Source organism: Falco naumanni, chromosome 5, assembly GCF_017639655.2.
Source record: "Falco naumanni isolate bFalNau1 chromosome 5, bFalNau1.pat, whole genome shotgun sequence".
In the NCBI taxonomy this organism is placed as follows: domain Eukaryota; kingdom Metazoa; phylum Chordata; class Aves; order Falconiformes; family Falconidae; genus Falco; species Falco naumanni.
The window spans coordinates 41,119,861-41,133,735 of record NC_054058.1 but is presented as its reverse complement, the minus strand read 5'-3'; the positions used below and the strand labels follow the sequence as shown (position 1 = coordinate 41,133,735).

The following is a 13,875-nucleotide window of genomic DNA, read 5'->3' as shown; positions in this document are numbered from 1 at the left end:
TGCCCTCAAGCATGTAAACAGTTTCCTCCAAATTGTTGTCATCTGCAAGCATGGTAAGTGTGCACTCCACCTCCTGCTCCAGGTCTTCGATAAAGATGTTAGAAGACAAGTCAGCCTCCGTAAGGTAGCATGAGCATTAATTATTAATAGTTAATGGATGACCTGAGGCTGACTACCCAACAGAATTCTTACTTGCCTAGCTGCCCATTCATGCAGACCATGGTTAAATGAACCAGTACATTTTATAAATATCATCTTTCCTTCCCATTTTTTACTATCTTGTAGAAATTTATGTGAAAGCTAGGTCCTTAGATTCTATTACAGCTCTCTCAGAAGTTATATACTAATTACAGATTGGCATTTTTTTCTGCAAAGGATACTGATGAAATCAGTTCTAAATAAGAAAATTTTATCTACCATATAGGAGGAGGAGTACTTTTTCTTAAAAGGCAAAAAGGAGAGGGGAAAAAAAAAAAAGAAAAAAAAAAGTAGTGAAAGAACACTTTTTCAAAATGTAAATACATTAGGAAGTATCAGCTTCCCACCTGCAAATCAGAAGCCAAAAGTCACAGAAGAGAAGACATATCTTAAGGGTTTAATGGAGAAACACATAGGAGTTCTAGGAGCCACCTGGACCTTACATCCAGAAAACTGCACTATATAATTTCTCCCAAACTAATTTAAATCTAATTCTTAATATGAAGCTCTTTTCAAATATATTTGTTTTGTGAGCTATGAAGATTTTATTGCAGCTTAGTAACAGCTAATAATACATCAATGTAATAACCTGTAGGCAGTAACAAGGTACCATGGATATACGGGCTTACAGGTAAATACAAAGCAGCTAGATTATGAAAAAAATGTGGCTACTTTTCCTGAACCAACAAAATACACAAGAAGTCCAGACTAAAGCATTGTTAAATGTCACATGCTTCACCTGCTCTGGGATAAAGTTCAGTACCTGCTAGGATCAAGGAAACTATCTTTCCAAGCATCAGCAGACAAGTTGTATATTGAAAGGACTACAAAGATATTGTGAACTGGCTAGGAAATTAAAAGGAAGCAAGAAAGAAGACATGCAATATTACCAAGTGTGAAAACATGAGAAATTCAGATATTGCAAAATGATGAAGATAGCAGGTATAAACGATAAAATGCTACTTGCAATGTTGTCACAGTTTAACCCTAGTCAGCAACTAAGTACCATGGAGCTGCTTGCTCACTCCCCTGCACCCCCCTCCCCCCACCACGGGATGAAGAGGAGAATTAGGAAAAAGGCAGAACCCATTGGTTGAGGTAAGAACAGTTTAATCACTGAAATAAAATATAATAATAATAATATCTGTAATGAAAAGGGAGACAACAAAAAAGAGAGAAATAAAACCCAAGAAAAACAAGTCACACACAATACAGTTGCTCACCACCTGCTGACCAATACCTAGCCAGTCCCCAAGCAGCAGTTGGCCCCTCCTAGCCAACTCCCTCTTGTTTATATACTAAGCATGGCAGTCATTGGTATGGAATATCTCTTTGGCTAGTTAGAGTCAGCTGTCCTGGCTGTGCTCCCTCCTGGCTTCTTGTGTACTCCCTCATTAGCAGAGCATGGGAAACCGAAAAGTCCTTGACTTAGAGTAAGCACTTTCTAGCAAAAACTAAAATATCAGTGTGTTATCAACATTATTCTCATACTAAATCCAAAACACAGCACTGCACCAGCTACTAGGATGAAAATTAACTCTATCCTAACCAAAAGCAGGACATATGTCTAAGATGAAGTCACTGGACAACTAACCATGGTAATAATAATAAAGGTAGCATGTATGACAAAATCAAAGACCTGTAAACAGAGCCATCTGATCAACTGCTTTAAGAGAAAAGAGGTCAAATCTTTTGCAATCATTTAGAACATGAATAATACAGACATGGAAAACAAATGCAGGGAAAAAAAATACATGCATATTGCACCAATAGCCAAACTAGGTTTTATGAAGGTAAAGATGAAAATCATGTTAATATGGTTATACCACTTCCAGGATTTAAGCTACTATTCCTGCATGCCACTGTACTATCTTGTGTGTATGGATTCATTCAACTACTACTAACTGAAGGTTTTGAAACTACTTCAAAGGTTTTGAAACTGTTTTCTCAAACAAACAATCAAAAGTCAAGGTCTACATATTAAAATATCTGATTGAAGTACTCTCTGCACTGAAGTCAATGATTCTAATCTCTTTCTTAACATAATACATTTCTAGGCAAAAAGCTAAATAAGGTTTATGAGATGCCAAACTGCACTTAATAATACATGAAAACATATTTCTGGATGCAATTTATATTCACATAAATGCATACCTGAGTTCAGCAGCCTTTTTTTTTAGTAGAACATTTTCTTCAATTTGAACTTGACAAAGTTCCAGAAAAGTTCTTGATTCTGATCCTTTGATTCTTTCAGTTGTGGGTAAACTGTGACACCTTAAGACTTCACCATCAAGAACCTGTAAACTAGGAAGGACCTTAGACACAGAAGGCCTTAGAAAAAGAGAGTCAGAATTAGTTTTACAAAAAAAATTAATATATATCTAATGCTAGAACTCCCACTTTATTGATATAAACATCTAACAAGACAGAACATGACAGTTTCCCTAAGTATTTGTATATATCTGTCCTTATTTCATATGTTTATATATTAACTAAAACTTTATTCTTAATTAACCACAGAACTTAGCAAGATTTCTTAATGCTTTATTGGCACAAGGACCACTGCTGAAACACTGACCCCAGGGAGATCAATGGCAACATTCTCAATTCACCAGAGCTAGCATTTTCCCTACTTAAATAACAAGAAAACTTGACACACTTGTGCATAGGCACCTGTAATGCATTTGATTAGTAGGGCACACAACAAATTAAGTCATGGGATTAAGATACAGCTCAAATTTTGTTGACACATTGAAAGGTTTAGATTTAAAAACTGCACAGAGTACTAAACATTGTCAGTCTTGCTGCATTTACCATTTGCATATACCAGACAAAGCAATATGATATTCTGTCTGACTGACAGGAAAAAGTTCACTTTTGAAATATTGCATTTGGGTCAGTGAAAGGGATGACAGCAGATATGACATTTCCTTGTTATGAAAAAGACAACTGGGGCCACTGATGTAAGAAAACAATATGTATCAATTAAAAAAATCCATACCATCAATGCTCTCTCTTTTAGGTTATTTTGAAATATAATCTAGTACTGCAACCTTTTTTCACATATTTTTTATACCACACCATGTTTGTTGAAAGTTCCAAGATTGCAAAATCGTTTAAATCAATACATCAACAGTCAATATTTTCATTAAGTTAGTTTTAAATAATACTTCAGAACTCTTGAAAGAACACTTACTGTAGGCTGTAAGTCCCCTTAGTAAAGAAGATAATACTGTTTTCAACAATTTAGAACTCCCTGACTATTCTCTGAAAGTAAAGGACTGTTACTCAGCTCAGACAACACAGACTAAGTTTAAAATCAGAGAATGTTTCTATAACTGAGATAGAATATTCCAAAACGTAGCTCAATAGAATAGAATATTAATTTTTTGCAAATATAAAACTTACATTCTCTGCTGCCCATTAATGTAAGAATAACACTGTCCGAAATACATTTGGAATAAAACAACGGGTGTAGATAAGACAGAACAAACAGGGAGAAATTACCAAAGCTGATGCTGAATAGTGATGCATCAAAAAAGTGCCATATCGAAGTTGATTGATGCTGGAAGTAGTGTGTCTTAGAGCTATGGGATCTCAACACTAGTTTTTCCAGCTGGGTTTCTCCTGGTGAAGGGCTGAGTCAATATTTCATTTAGTGAAAACTTCCTGGTGAATATTCTGTCACTTAAGAGGCTCTATTAATCATTACAGCATTGAAACACATTCCCCTAGGAGTCCTCAGACTGATCCCAGGGTTTAATTTTTAAAAAGCAATTTCTTACTACTTCACTTGTGTTGGTGTTATCACTGGCTGGACATGAAAGTACAAAACCAATTGGGAAATTTTACAACTAATTCCTTTGTTGGTATCAAGGGGTTATGTAAAGTTCACTGGAACATATTGCCTGAAGTTACGGTCAATGCTGTATTCAGCAAATCCATATTTTATAGTATCCCATACTTTAAATCCTTTAGACAAATGAATCTCTTGTCTAATCACAAAAGCTCTATTGGGTCAAGCAATCTAAAGTGTCAGTTCTTATAGTTAAATTGGAATTCAGAAAGCTTTTCCCCTCCAGGTTAGAAATGAAACAGTAGTTAGTGCTGTAAAATAGTGGGAATTTAAAATATTGTCACAGTCACTGAATTTTATTCACAAAATTACCGGCAGGAACCACAGGAGTGCAAATAAGTCTGCTCATTAAAAACCAAACAAACCAACAAATGTATTTGTAAACCTATCTCTTAAACTACTCAAATATTTCCAACCAAAAGTTTCAAATAGATGTTTTTTTCCATTGGAATACTAATCAAAAATTTGTACAAAAATCTTCTAATGGAAGATGCACATGTAAGGGTGGGTTTTTTTTTTTGCTTTTTGTCTTAAAATATAACATATATTCCAAAACACATATACCCCAAAATTTGCTGTTGTTATACTAGGTAATCTAATATAGCAAATGTGAACACAATTTATCTAACCACATTCTTGTATAACATTGCAGTGTAAAGTCTCAAATTTAACTGACTTGATATTATACAAGGAACAATTTTGGCCATTCTTCAAAATTGCTTAGCTTAAAAAAATCATATTTTTCTAAAAAACACAAAACTTCAATCACCTGATATAATTACATCCAAAATAAAAGTCCAACGGTTGTGTCTTATTTTACTTCCTCAGACATTTTATTATGTCAACAATTTCCTAGGTAAATACTTTATTTCCTTAGCTGAAAGACTTGGTAATGATTTAAATTCTTAAGAATTAAATTCTTCTTTGTATGTTTAATTAAATGATGGTAAAAGTTCACTAAAAGACACTACCATTTCAACACATATTCTTGAACATCACCTAAAAATCTAAACTTGCATTTCCAACTTGTCGTTCTGCTCTTGAAGGCTGGTAGACTAGAAATTATTAATTCTAAGGAAGATGAAAGAACACTTCACGTTAAATTTTTAATTTTTTTAAAGTTTTAAATTAAAGTTTAAAAACTGTCCTTTTGCTGAGCAATTCTCTCAAACGGCTTTAAGTTTTGATAGCATTGGCCCATACATACAGGATATCAGACCAGAGAATTCTCAAAAAACCAGGAGACTTCTACTAAAATACAAAAAACCCAAACCAACCACAAACAAAAACCAACCCCCCAAAAAACCCCACAAAACCCCCCCTACTCATGCACAATTTTATTCATATGGCTTGCAAATACAATCCCATCACAACTACTCATATCAGAGATTCTGGTGACTGCGTCTCATTTCATATGTCAAGTTGCCTTTCTACTCTATCCAGTTTATATATATATATCTATAATAGCCTCTAGGACCAGCTCTTTAATTTTTATTTTATTTTTTTTTTCAGATTATGAGTGTTATACCTCACTGGAGAGCAAAGAACAGCATTCCTTTTATACCTATGTCTCTTTCATAATCATAAGAGCTATTAATTTTTGGTGTAAAGATAAGGAATTCTCAGAACAAGAAAACAGTCTAAGCAAAAATCAACCATTCATTCCAACTTTTTCTTCTTCTAAATTTTTTTTCCTTAAAAGATAGTAAGTCAAGGATTCAATGATACGTTTATTACAGACACCACCTTTTCTCTATGTGCAGTGTGAACTTGTCACAGCAGCAAGACTGTTACGCAGTGAATGGATGAAGTGATGGGAGTAAATAAAAAAAAAACAAGACAGCAAAGCAGAAACTACAAGAAGGTACATGATAGACATGGAAGTAATGGTTCTGAGAAGGGCAAGTGAGCAGTGAAAGAACATAATTAATCAGAGAAAAAATAAAGGTTTGAAACAGTGCAGATGAAAGAGAAGGAGAAAAAGATTGAGTGGATGGTTATGCCTTTGTGTAGAAGTTTTAATGGAATGTGCAATAGGGTAATAAGGGTCAGACAAAAGTCAGTTAACAAAGGTGGTAAATTTGTCAGTAAAGAGGAATAACTAGAATTCATATTGAAAAAGACGACACTGTGATCAATGGACAAAGAAGCAGTTACAAAGAAACAGCACAGAGAAGGCCTATACCATCTTTATAATTTCTTTATTTGCCTAAAAAAAACTGTCATAAAGAAAAATACTCATGTAGGATAATAATTAAACAGCATACAGAGACCACTGCCAGTTTTAGCACAAACGGCTTCTTATTAAGGTTGAAGTACTAGTTCAAACATCAAGATTTTTGTTTGAACAAAACTAAAAGCTGGAATTCTTAGAAAATAAAGATCTCAGAATTGTATTTTGTTTTATTTTCATGTAATTGTCTTCCAATTTGTGGTAATGTTCATACTTACCTCATTTCTACTGTTTAACTAACATACATACACCAAGTTCTTGGCTGATTGTTATTGATGAGCAAGAAGTATATACGCCTAGTTTTTGCCTGAGTGATCTTTTGATTTAACAAATTTTTCTTACCTCCAATTCCTGTCTTGGAGAAGAGGATTTCCACTGAGTGACAACTCCCTTAGTTTATGACAGCCACTTAGCCATGTAATGACATCTTTAAGGTCTGTATTGTAGTAGGAAAGAAAATTAAATATGAATTTGAATTTAGAACCATAATATTTCTCATAAAATCTTACATGAACGTAAAATGTACCAAACCCATGAAGTACAACAAACTATTCTGTTACTTATACTATATAGTTATAATTAATATCTATAATGTTCATGTTTGGAAAATATTTATATGTTTTCTGTATAAATGTCTCATAAATAAATTGGAGCAATCACATTCAAATAAATTCATAATCTAATAAAGAAGTTCTTGTTTGGATGAGGTTTTATGTTCTTTATACAACTCACCTAACAAACAGTTATTTTTGATATCCAGCTTTTCCAAAGATACAAATGAATTTAAAGGCACAAGCTCAGTTAATCTAAGAACAAAACAGAAGAGATTTTTTTTTTTTTTTCAAGTAAATAAAGCAACAGTTCATGAACAGAAAGGCACTGGAACCTTTTACAGTTATGACAATTTGCTTATTTACATATGAAAATACTCATTTAGCTATCCAAGGTGCTAAAATTAATTACTGAAATTTTAAATTGAAAGCATTTATTAGCCTTCTCTGTAGCTCAGGTTTTAATATTTACTCATTAATGTTTTATCTGGTAAATATTTAATTCTGTTTCTTGCATTTAGCGCTGGGGATCTGAAGTCTTGTAAAATTTACACAACTCAATTGGCTTTTCACTAGGCACCATAACTAGAATGAAACTAACAGAAGGCCCTGATTCTGGAGAATAAAATTTGCTTTTCCTCTCTCCCTTAGTTTCTCATTGGTCAAACTTCTTGTCAGTTTTTTTTTTCTCTTCTCCACTCAACACATTTTCTAGATCCTGAAACTAACATAATTGCTGTCAGAGTTGTATTTCTTAACAAGTTAAGGCTGCACTGTCCTGTAATATATTTTCAGTGCTTCCTCTGTCTTACTACTTTCTGTAACACAGTGTCAAACAGGTGTCTGTTATACAGACAGTTATGGAATTGCTGTTCTGGCATATCAGAGCTTTTCTTGTGCAATAAAGCAGCAAAGCAGTAGTAAAACCATGACAAAATTCTTATTTGTAGTATTGAAGAGTAAATGCAAGAGCTGAAATGAGCTGAAATTCACCTGTACAAAGGACTTTGGACTGTAAGATGTGTATTACCTCTACTACTAAAACATTATTTTCCAGTGTTATTCAAGTTTCTTTACTTACAAAACTTGCATTGGTGCAGCTAGGAATGAATGCTGAATGGTTCGGTAAGTTGCCAGGCTATTTCCAAATATCGCTTTTCAGTTTTAAAAGTTTATTTTGTTTTATGTTAAATGAAAGAGGAAGGAAAAATTAAAACCAAGATGCAAAAAAATCCCAGTCTTCAACTAAAACTGGAATGTTTATGTATAAGCACATACTAAATCAACTGTATCTTAAAAAAATAAAATAAAATACATGTTTAGATAACTTGTTTCACTTCTGTAAGGACAAGCCCTAAGCATAAGAAGAGAATGGCAACACCAATGGCAACGTGTGTGGTCACTTTATGACTGCTAATTTTCATGGAAAGCAGTACTTTCTGAGGGTTATGGTGCCACTGAAAGCTATAAACAAGAATTCTTATGGTCAGAAACATGACCATGCAAAAAACCAACACCCACTCACTCCACGAACTTACAAGTGGTCAGAGCCAAAAATGCTTACTTGTTGCTGGAATGTGTGGCCAGGCATTACAACTGAAAGGCAGAGCTAGATTTAACTCTGGTACACAAATTCTGGACCAAATTGGTTGTAGATTTTTTAATCTTACTGGTAATTTTACTATATGCAAAACAGAAGTAAATAATTTCCATGTTCAGTTGACAAGTATTTCTATATGACAACATAACATTTTAATAGTAAATTCAGAGAAACAGTCATAAAGCTAATTGAGTATACGTCACTATACTTCTATTTCCTTCTCAAACCATATTGTAAAGTCCTGGTTCTAGTCCTGTTTAGCTCTATTACCTCCCTGCCAGTTTTCCATGGAATCAAATAAATATCAAGTATTAACTCTAAAAGGCATCGCCTTCTATGCAGATCTGTACATAGTACTACATATATCACCATTTTAGATTCTCATGACTAGCCAATAGTACACAAATATATATAGATATTAATGGCTAACAGTATGGCTGCAAAGATTAAAAATCCATGACTCAGATTATAGATTCACATATTCAGAAATATCCAAGAAAATAAACATTGTACTTTGCACAAGAGATGAAAGATAATGCAGTATTTTTTTATTTATAATGAGTGAGTTCTCTGGATCTTCATCAGTATATGCTGTGGTGAATTAGAAATTGTCTGCTGGAGTATCCTTGTCTGCTGGTGGCATTATAAGAGTTAAAATATTTTCCCGTCATTCTATAGCTTTCCCTTTACTGACATTCTTTGTTAATTTTTTTCCTAAGAAAATTCAAACCAGAAAGACAAAGGACATTACTGAAAACTTAATACTACTTGACCTTGTCACATTAGCCCTGGGCATAAGAGAGAGGTAAATTACAAAGAAGACACAAAAGTAAAATTCACCAAAAAGCAAGCTATAGCTTCCTCTTTCTGCTCCCATTTAAGGCTGTAGCAGGACAGGACACAGACAGACACAGAAATTCTGTCAGAAAGCAAGACTTAAGACACTAGAAGAGTTCTAAGTATGCATCAGAGAAAATAACAGATTTCTATTCTGAACATGAATAGCATTTACTGCTCAGGATGGTCCAAATCCTCCTGTGTATCTTGCTTTTCCCCAGAAAAATTATCGCTGATGTCAATGAAAGGTTAGCAGGAAGGAGGGCAAAATAATTAAAAATAAGTGTATATTAATCCAGACCTTTAAGTAAAGCCCATATTACTTTCTCATTCTTTAAAAATAAAAATATTTTAATAAATATTTTAATTTGCAATAGTTAATATATTTATAAGTAGCAATCAAATATAATGTAGGAAATCAGTCAGCCACTTGTTTCTTGAATAATCCAGCAGGCAGTACTTCAACTGTATTGCCCATGGTGCCACATACTTAGAGATAAACTTATCACCAGTGAAGAATTACTGGAATTGATCAAAAATATCTAGACTGGTAAGGGTGGGATAGGGAAAACCACTACACATAAGTATAGCTTTTTAATGACTGACTTATTTCAACATCCAATGACATTTAGATTTATTATGATGACTCTGAAAAGTAGTCAAATTCTCAAAACATGATGGCTTGCAATGACAGTGAGTTCAACACTTACATCTGAGAAATTAGGCAAAAACCATAGATAGCATATATATTTAAGCACGGAGAACAATATGTACTAAGAAAGAATTGAGCTGACATTTTGGCATTTCTATTATAAGACTTTTAGGAATAATATGCACCTAGTTGCAAAACCATGGGAGCAATACGTTCAGAAAGAATTTGATTCTGGCTAGATCTGTTTCCCCAAAAAAGGAATTTTTGCAGATGACTGAATTTTTCTAAATGTTAATTTTTTATCTATCACACTTAGGCTATCTTAATGAAACACAAGAGACATCAAAAAAAGAACTTTGCCATATTAATAAAAAAATTTAAGAGGGACAGATTTGTTTATTTAAAGTTGGAAAACAGAAAAAAAGAAAAAAGAAAAGGGAAAAAAAAGTAGTATCTACCTGAACAGCAGATTGATTTAGTGTCTCACTGTGAAACTTTTAAATGAAGAAGACATTAACAAGCTACATAATTACATGGGATTACATGTAAATATAAATACCACATGAACTCTTAACACATTAAATACATATTAATTTCAGTCCCAGGGACATGGTTTTTCTCTCCTACACTTAAATCTTTATCCACAGCAGAACAAAGAAAACGTGCCTTTTAAAAACTAACTTAACAGTGTGTTCTCCAGCTGCTGTAATAGAAGAGCATGAATCTTCGTAGTCCCAATTCTGCAGTAACTAAGTCAAAGAGGATACTCATTATTGGCTTTGGTCAATTGCACACTGACCAAGCATATGCTTTGTATGTAAAAGCCACAATAAAATACTTTAAAAAAACAGTAATGGTGAAATAACTGCCATTTTTATATTTGAAGGAGTTAGTCACTACCTATTATATTATAATTCATTGTTGCTAGGGTGTAGGTTTAAAACAATTGATTTTTTGAGTTTTATCTTTGGCAGTTTCTGGTTTATGATACAGACAAAACATCTCAGGAATAAAAAAATCCTGTAAATTAGTGTAAGAATTTTCTTTTCACAGTACTCGATTTTAGAAAGAATACAGATTCACAGCATTACCATTATATGGGCTTCCTGCAATCGGTAAAAAGGAAATGGCACTCAGTGCATGCTCAAAAAAAATTCACAAAATTGCACTAGCTGTAGGATAAAAGTAAAGAAACAGCTTTTCTTTCAACAGCTTACTCCATTACATTCACTGTTTCTATAGAACATCTAGTTACTTATGCTATAGCCCACACATATGGAGCTGCTTATAAGTGTACATAAAGTGAGCGTAACAGAGCAGGCTACTGAAATGCCAGGAATTTTGAGGCTTTCAATATGCATTTAAGGCTATCTTGTCCTGTTTGTCACAAAGATTTGACATAAGCTATAGATACATCAAGGAAAGAAAAGGAATTGTTTGGGGAGGAGGTGTGTGGTTATTTTCAGCACATCCGGTTTGCTGATGCAAAAATGTGCTTTCTCCCAGTCCAGCTGAAAAATATTCAGTGGACCAAACACTGTCTCTCAGCTTGGCCACTGGAAAACCAGAATAAGCACTACTACAATGGACGTTAAAGTTTGAAGGATTATGGGATAGGTGAGAGACATAAAGTACATGGTCAATCCAGCACAACCTAGCTCCAGAGGCTGCATTCAAGCTATGCCTGAGACTGTGTGACTGTGCTCCTGAGTTTGTCTTCTCCCTAGCAGGCATATGAGGCCTTCAAACAGTTTGGAAAACTTTTTACTACACACAGCATAGCTAGACCTTAATATTAACAAAAAAACAAAACCAAAACAAAACCAGAGGAAGAGGAGGAAACTACAAGAAGATAGAGCCACATTACTGCACATTCCACAAAAAACTAAACAGGACAAGGAAAAAAATTGTGAAGAACCTGAATTAAATCAGTATGTGTGATTCAGAATCTAACACTTAACTAATAATGTTCTTGTTAATCGCAGGCAGACAGCACTTTCTCCAAACTCTAGAAGAATTAAAAAAGAAAACCCTACAAGCCCAGCAACTTGAAGATTAGATTATTTCCAAGAGAGTACATGCATACTAATTAATTAAAGATGATATAAAACCAATCAGAAAAGTTATATAACAATATAGGTTGTATATATTGAAATAATACAAATTTTCCATGAAGGGTATTCCTTATAATAACAGGACTCAGTCTTACAAATCTTTTCTCCCACAGGCTCCCAGCTACAGTTGACTCTGCTGAACTGAATGTCACATAGGATGGGATTCATCTGTTCAAATGTGAACACCTACGTACAAGCTCATCATTTTAACTCTCTTAATAGTCAATGAAGATGAACAGATAGTTACGGGGTATGATTAGCCTCAAAGAAAACAGCTGAAAATGACAGATGAACCACACTTTAAAAGCATCTCCTGTTCACTAACAGGAGAGTGAAGTGATTAGTTCAGAGAGTATATTCTGTATATTGTAATAGAGTATATTCCATTTGTTAGCAGAGATCAATCTTCTTCAGAGTGAAATGGTCACAGCATAGAAAAAGAATTAATTTAAATACTAACTTAAAATTCATTTTACTGCTAACACATTATAAATTATAATTGTTCCTTATTTTTGTAGCAGTATTTAAATTGATAAAAAGGAGGTGGGGGTGGGTAAATCAGAATTTTGACTCCAGAATATCTGGTCATTCTAACTCTGCAATTGTACAGACTAGTTTAGAAAATGAACAGAAAGGTTATTACAGAGTACTTGAGTGCATGATCCAGTTTTATGCTGCTTGTCTTGATCCTTACTTTTTATACCTTTCCGACTGATTTAAAGCAACTATGCTTGTTTTGGAGGGCATTAACATATGTATTAAAATAAAACTCAACATTCTCATTTGTCCTTTTTAACTCTAGTAGTTGCACTTAACCATGCCTTCAGAGTCTGTTTTGAATAAGCTAGCTGTGAAATATGAAGTTTGACAGACATACTCTAGAAACAATTGCTAAAGAAAGGGAAAGAAAGAAACAACATGGTTTTAATAATGCCACAATGCTCAAAAATTATTTTCGTATAACATCTAATAGAAAAAAATACTTTTCATATTTAATGCTGTTTCAAATTTTCTTAGATAAAGGTAGCCAATATCATTACTTGTCAACCTCATATTTTCAAAGAATATCTGGAAAAGATAGTGATATTTTAACCATACTGAGAATTATACTTTTCAGGTAAGTGTTCTCTGTTAGCAAATTCCTCTGTATGCGTTTTTTAGGTGGAAGAATGTTTCTTGCTTACCTATTTTGAGACAGCAAAAGAATCTGCAATAAAGGCAACCAATACAAAGAAAGCATTCTCATAGCAGAAATGCTATTGTCATCCAAATACAGTTCTCTTAGGAGAACATGATTTTCCAGTCTTGGAAGCTAAACAGAAAAGAGATGGTTACTTAAAATTAATATAAATTAGAGAAACAATAATGGAATGCTTACCAGATGCTTTTCATAAATCATTACTAAATACAAGCAAAAAACACATTTTGGAGATATATATATAATTTCCTTGTTATGCACGTACCAGTTGTCACACATAATTTCTGTGTATCAGGTGGTGAATATTTTTTAATGTCTTCTACCTAGTCTAAATAGTCAGTACAGGGAAAAAAAAAAAAAAAAAAGAAGGGAAAAAAAAGTCAAGAGCCCAAGAGCCAGTCTTTCTTTTTTAGCCAAGTTGTTATTTGCTGCTTATTGACAATGGTTTTCATCTCTCGGATTCATAAGAGAATCATTGCCAGTAAATATGACTAAGTGTACAGCTAGAAACTACCTTCCTATTTTAAATGCTGCAGCACAGACTTCTATCAACTTCTGGAAGATCAGCATACATTCAAACAGCCTGAACTATTATTTATACATAACGATAATAATATTTTGTTACATTTTAAAAAG

General features: G+C 33.5%; 1 protein-coding gene across 1 annotated transcript in view; it reads right to left on the bottom strand.

The window, feature by feature from the left end:
* LRRIQ1 (leucine rich repeats and IQ motif containing 1) overlaps positions 1-13,875 on the bottom strand; it is a 113,582-nt gene that overhangs the window by 80,024 nt on the left and 19,683 nt on the right. The window contains exons 11-14 of the mRNA XM_040596293.1: positions 13,226-13,353; positions 7,020-7,093; positions 6,630-6,723; positions 2,353-2,529 (exon numbers count right to left, since the gene is read on the bottom strand). Of these exons, the coding sequence (XP_040452227.1) occupies positions 2,353-2,529; positions 6,630-6,723; positions 7,020-7,093; positions 13,226-13,353 (473 nt within the window). The remainder of the gene's footprint in view (positions 1-2,352; positions 2,530-6,629; positions 6,724-7,019; positions 7,094-13,225; positions 13,354-13,875) is intronic.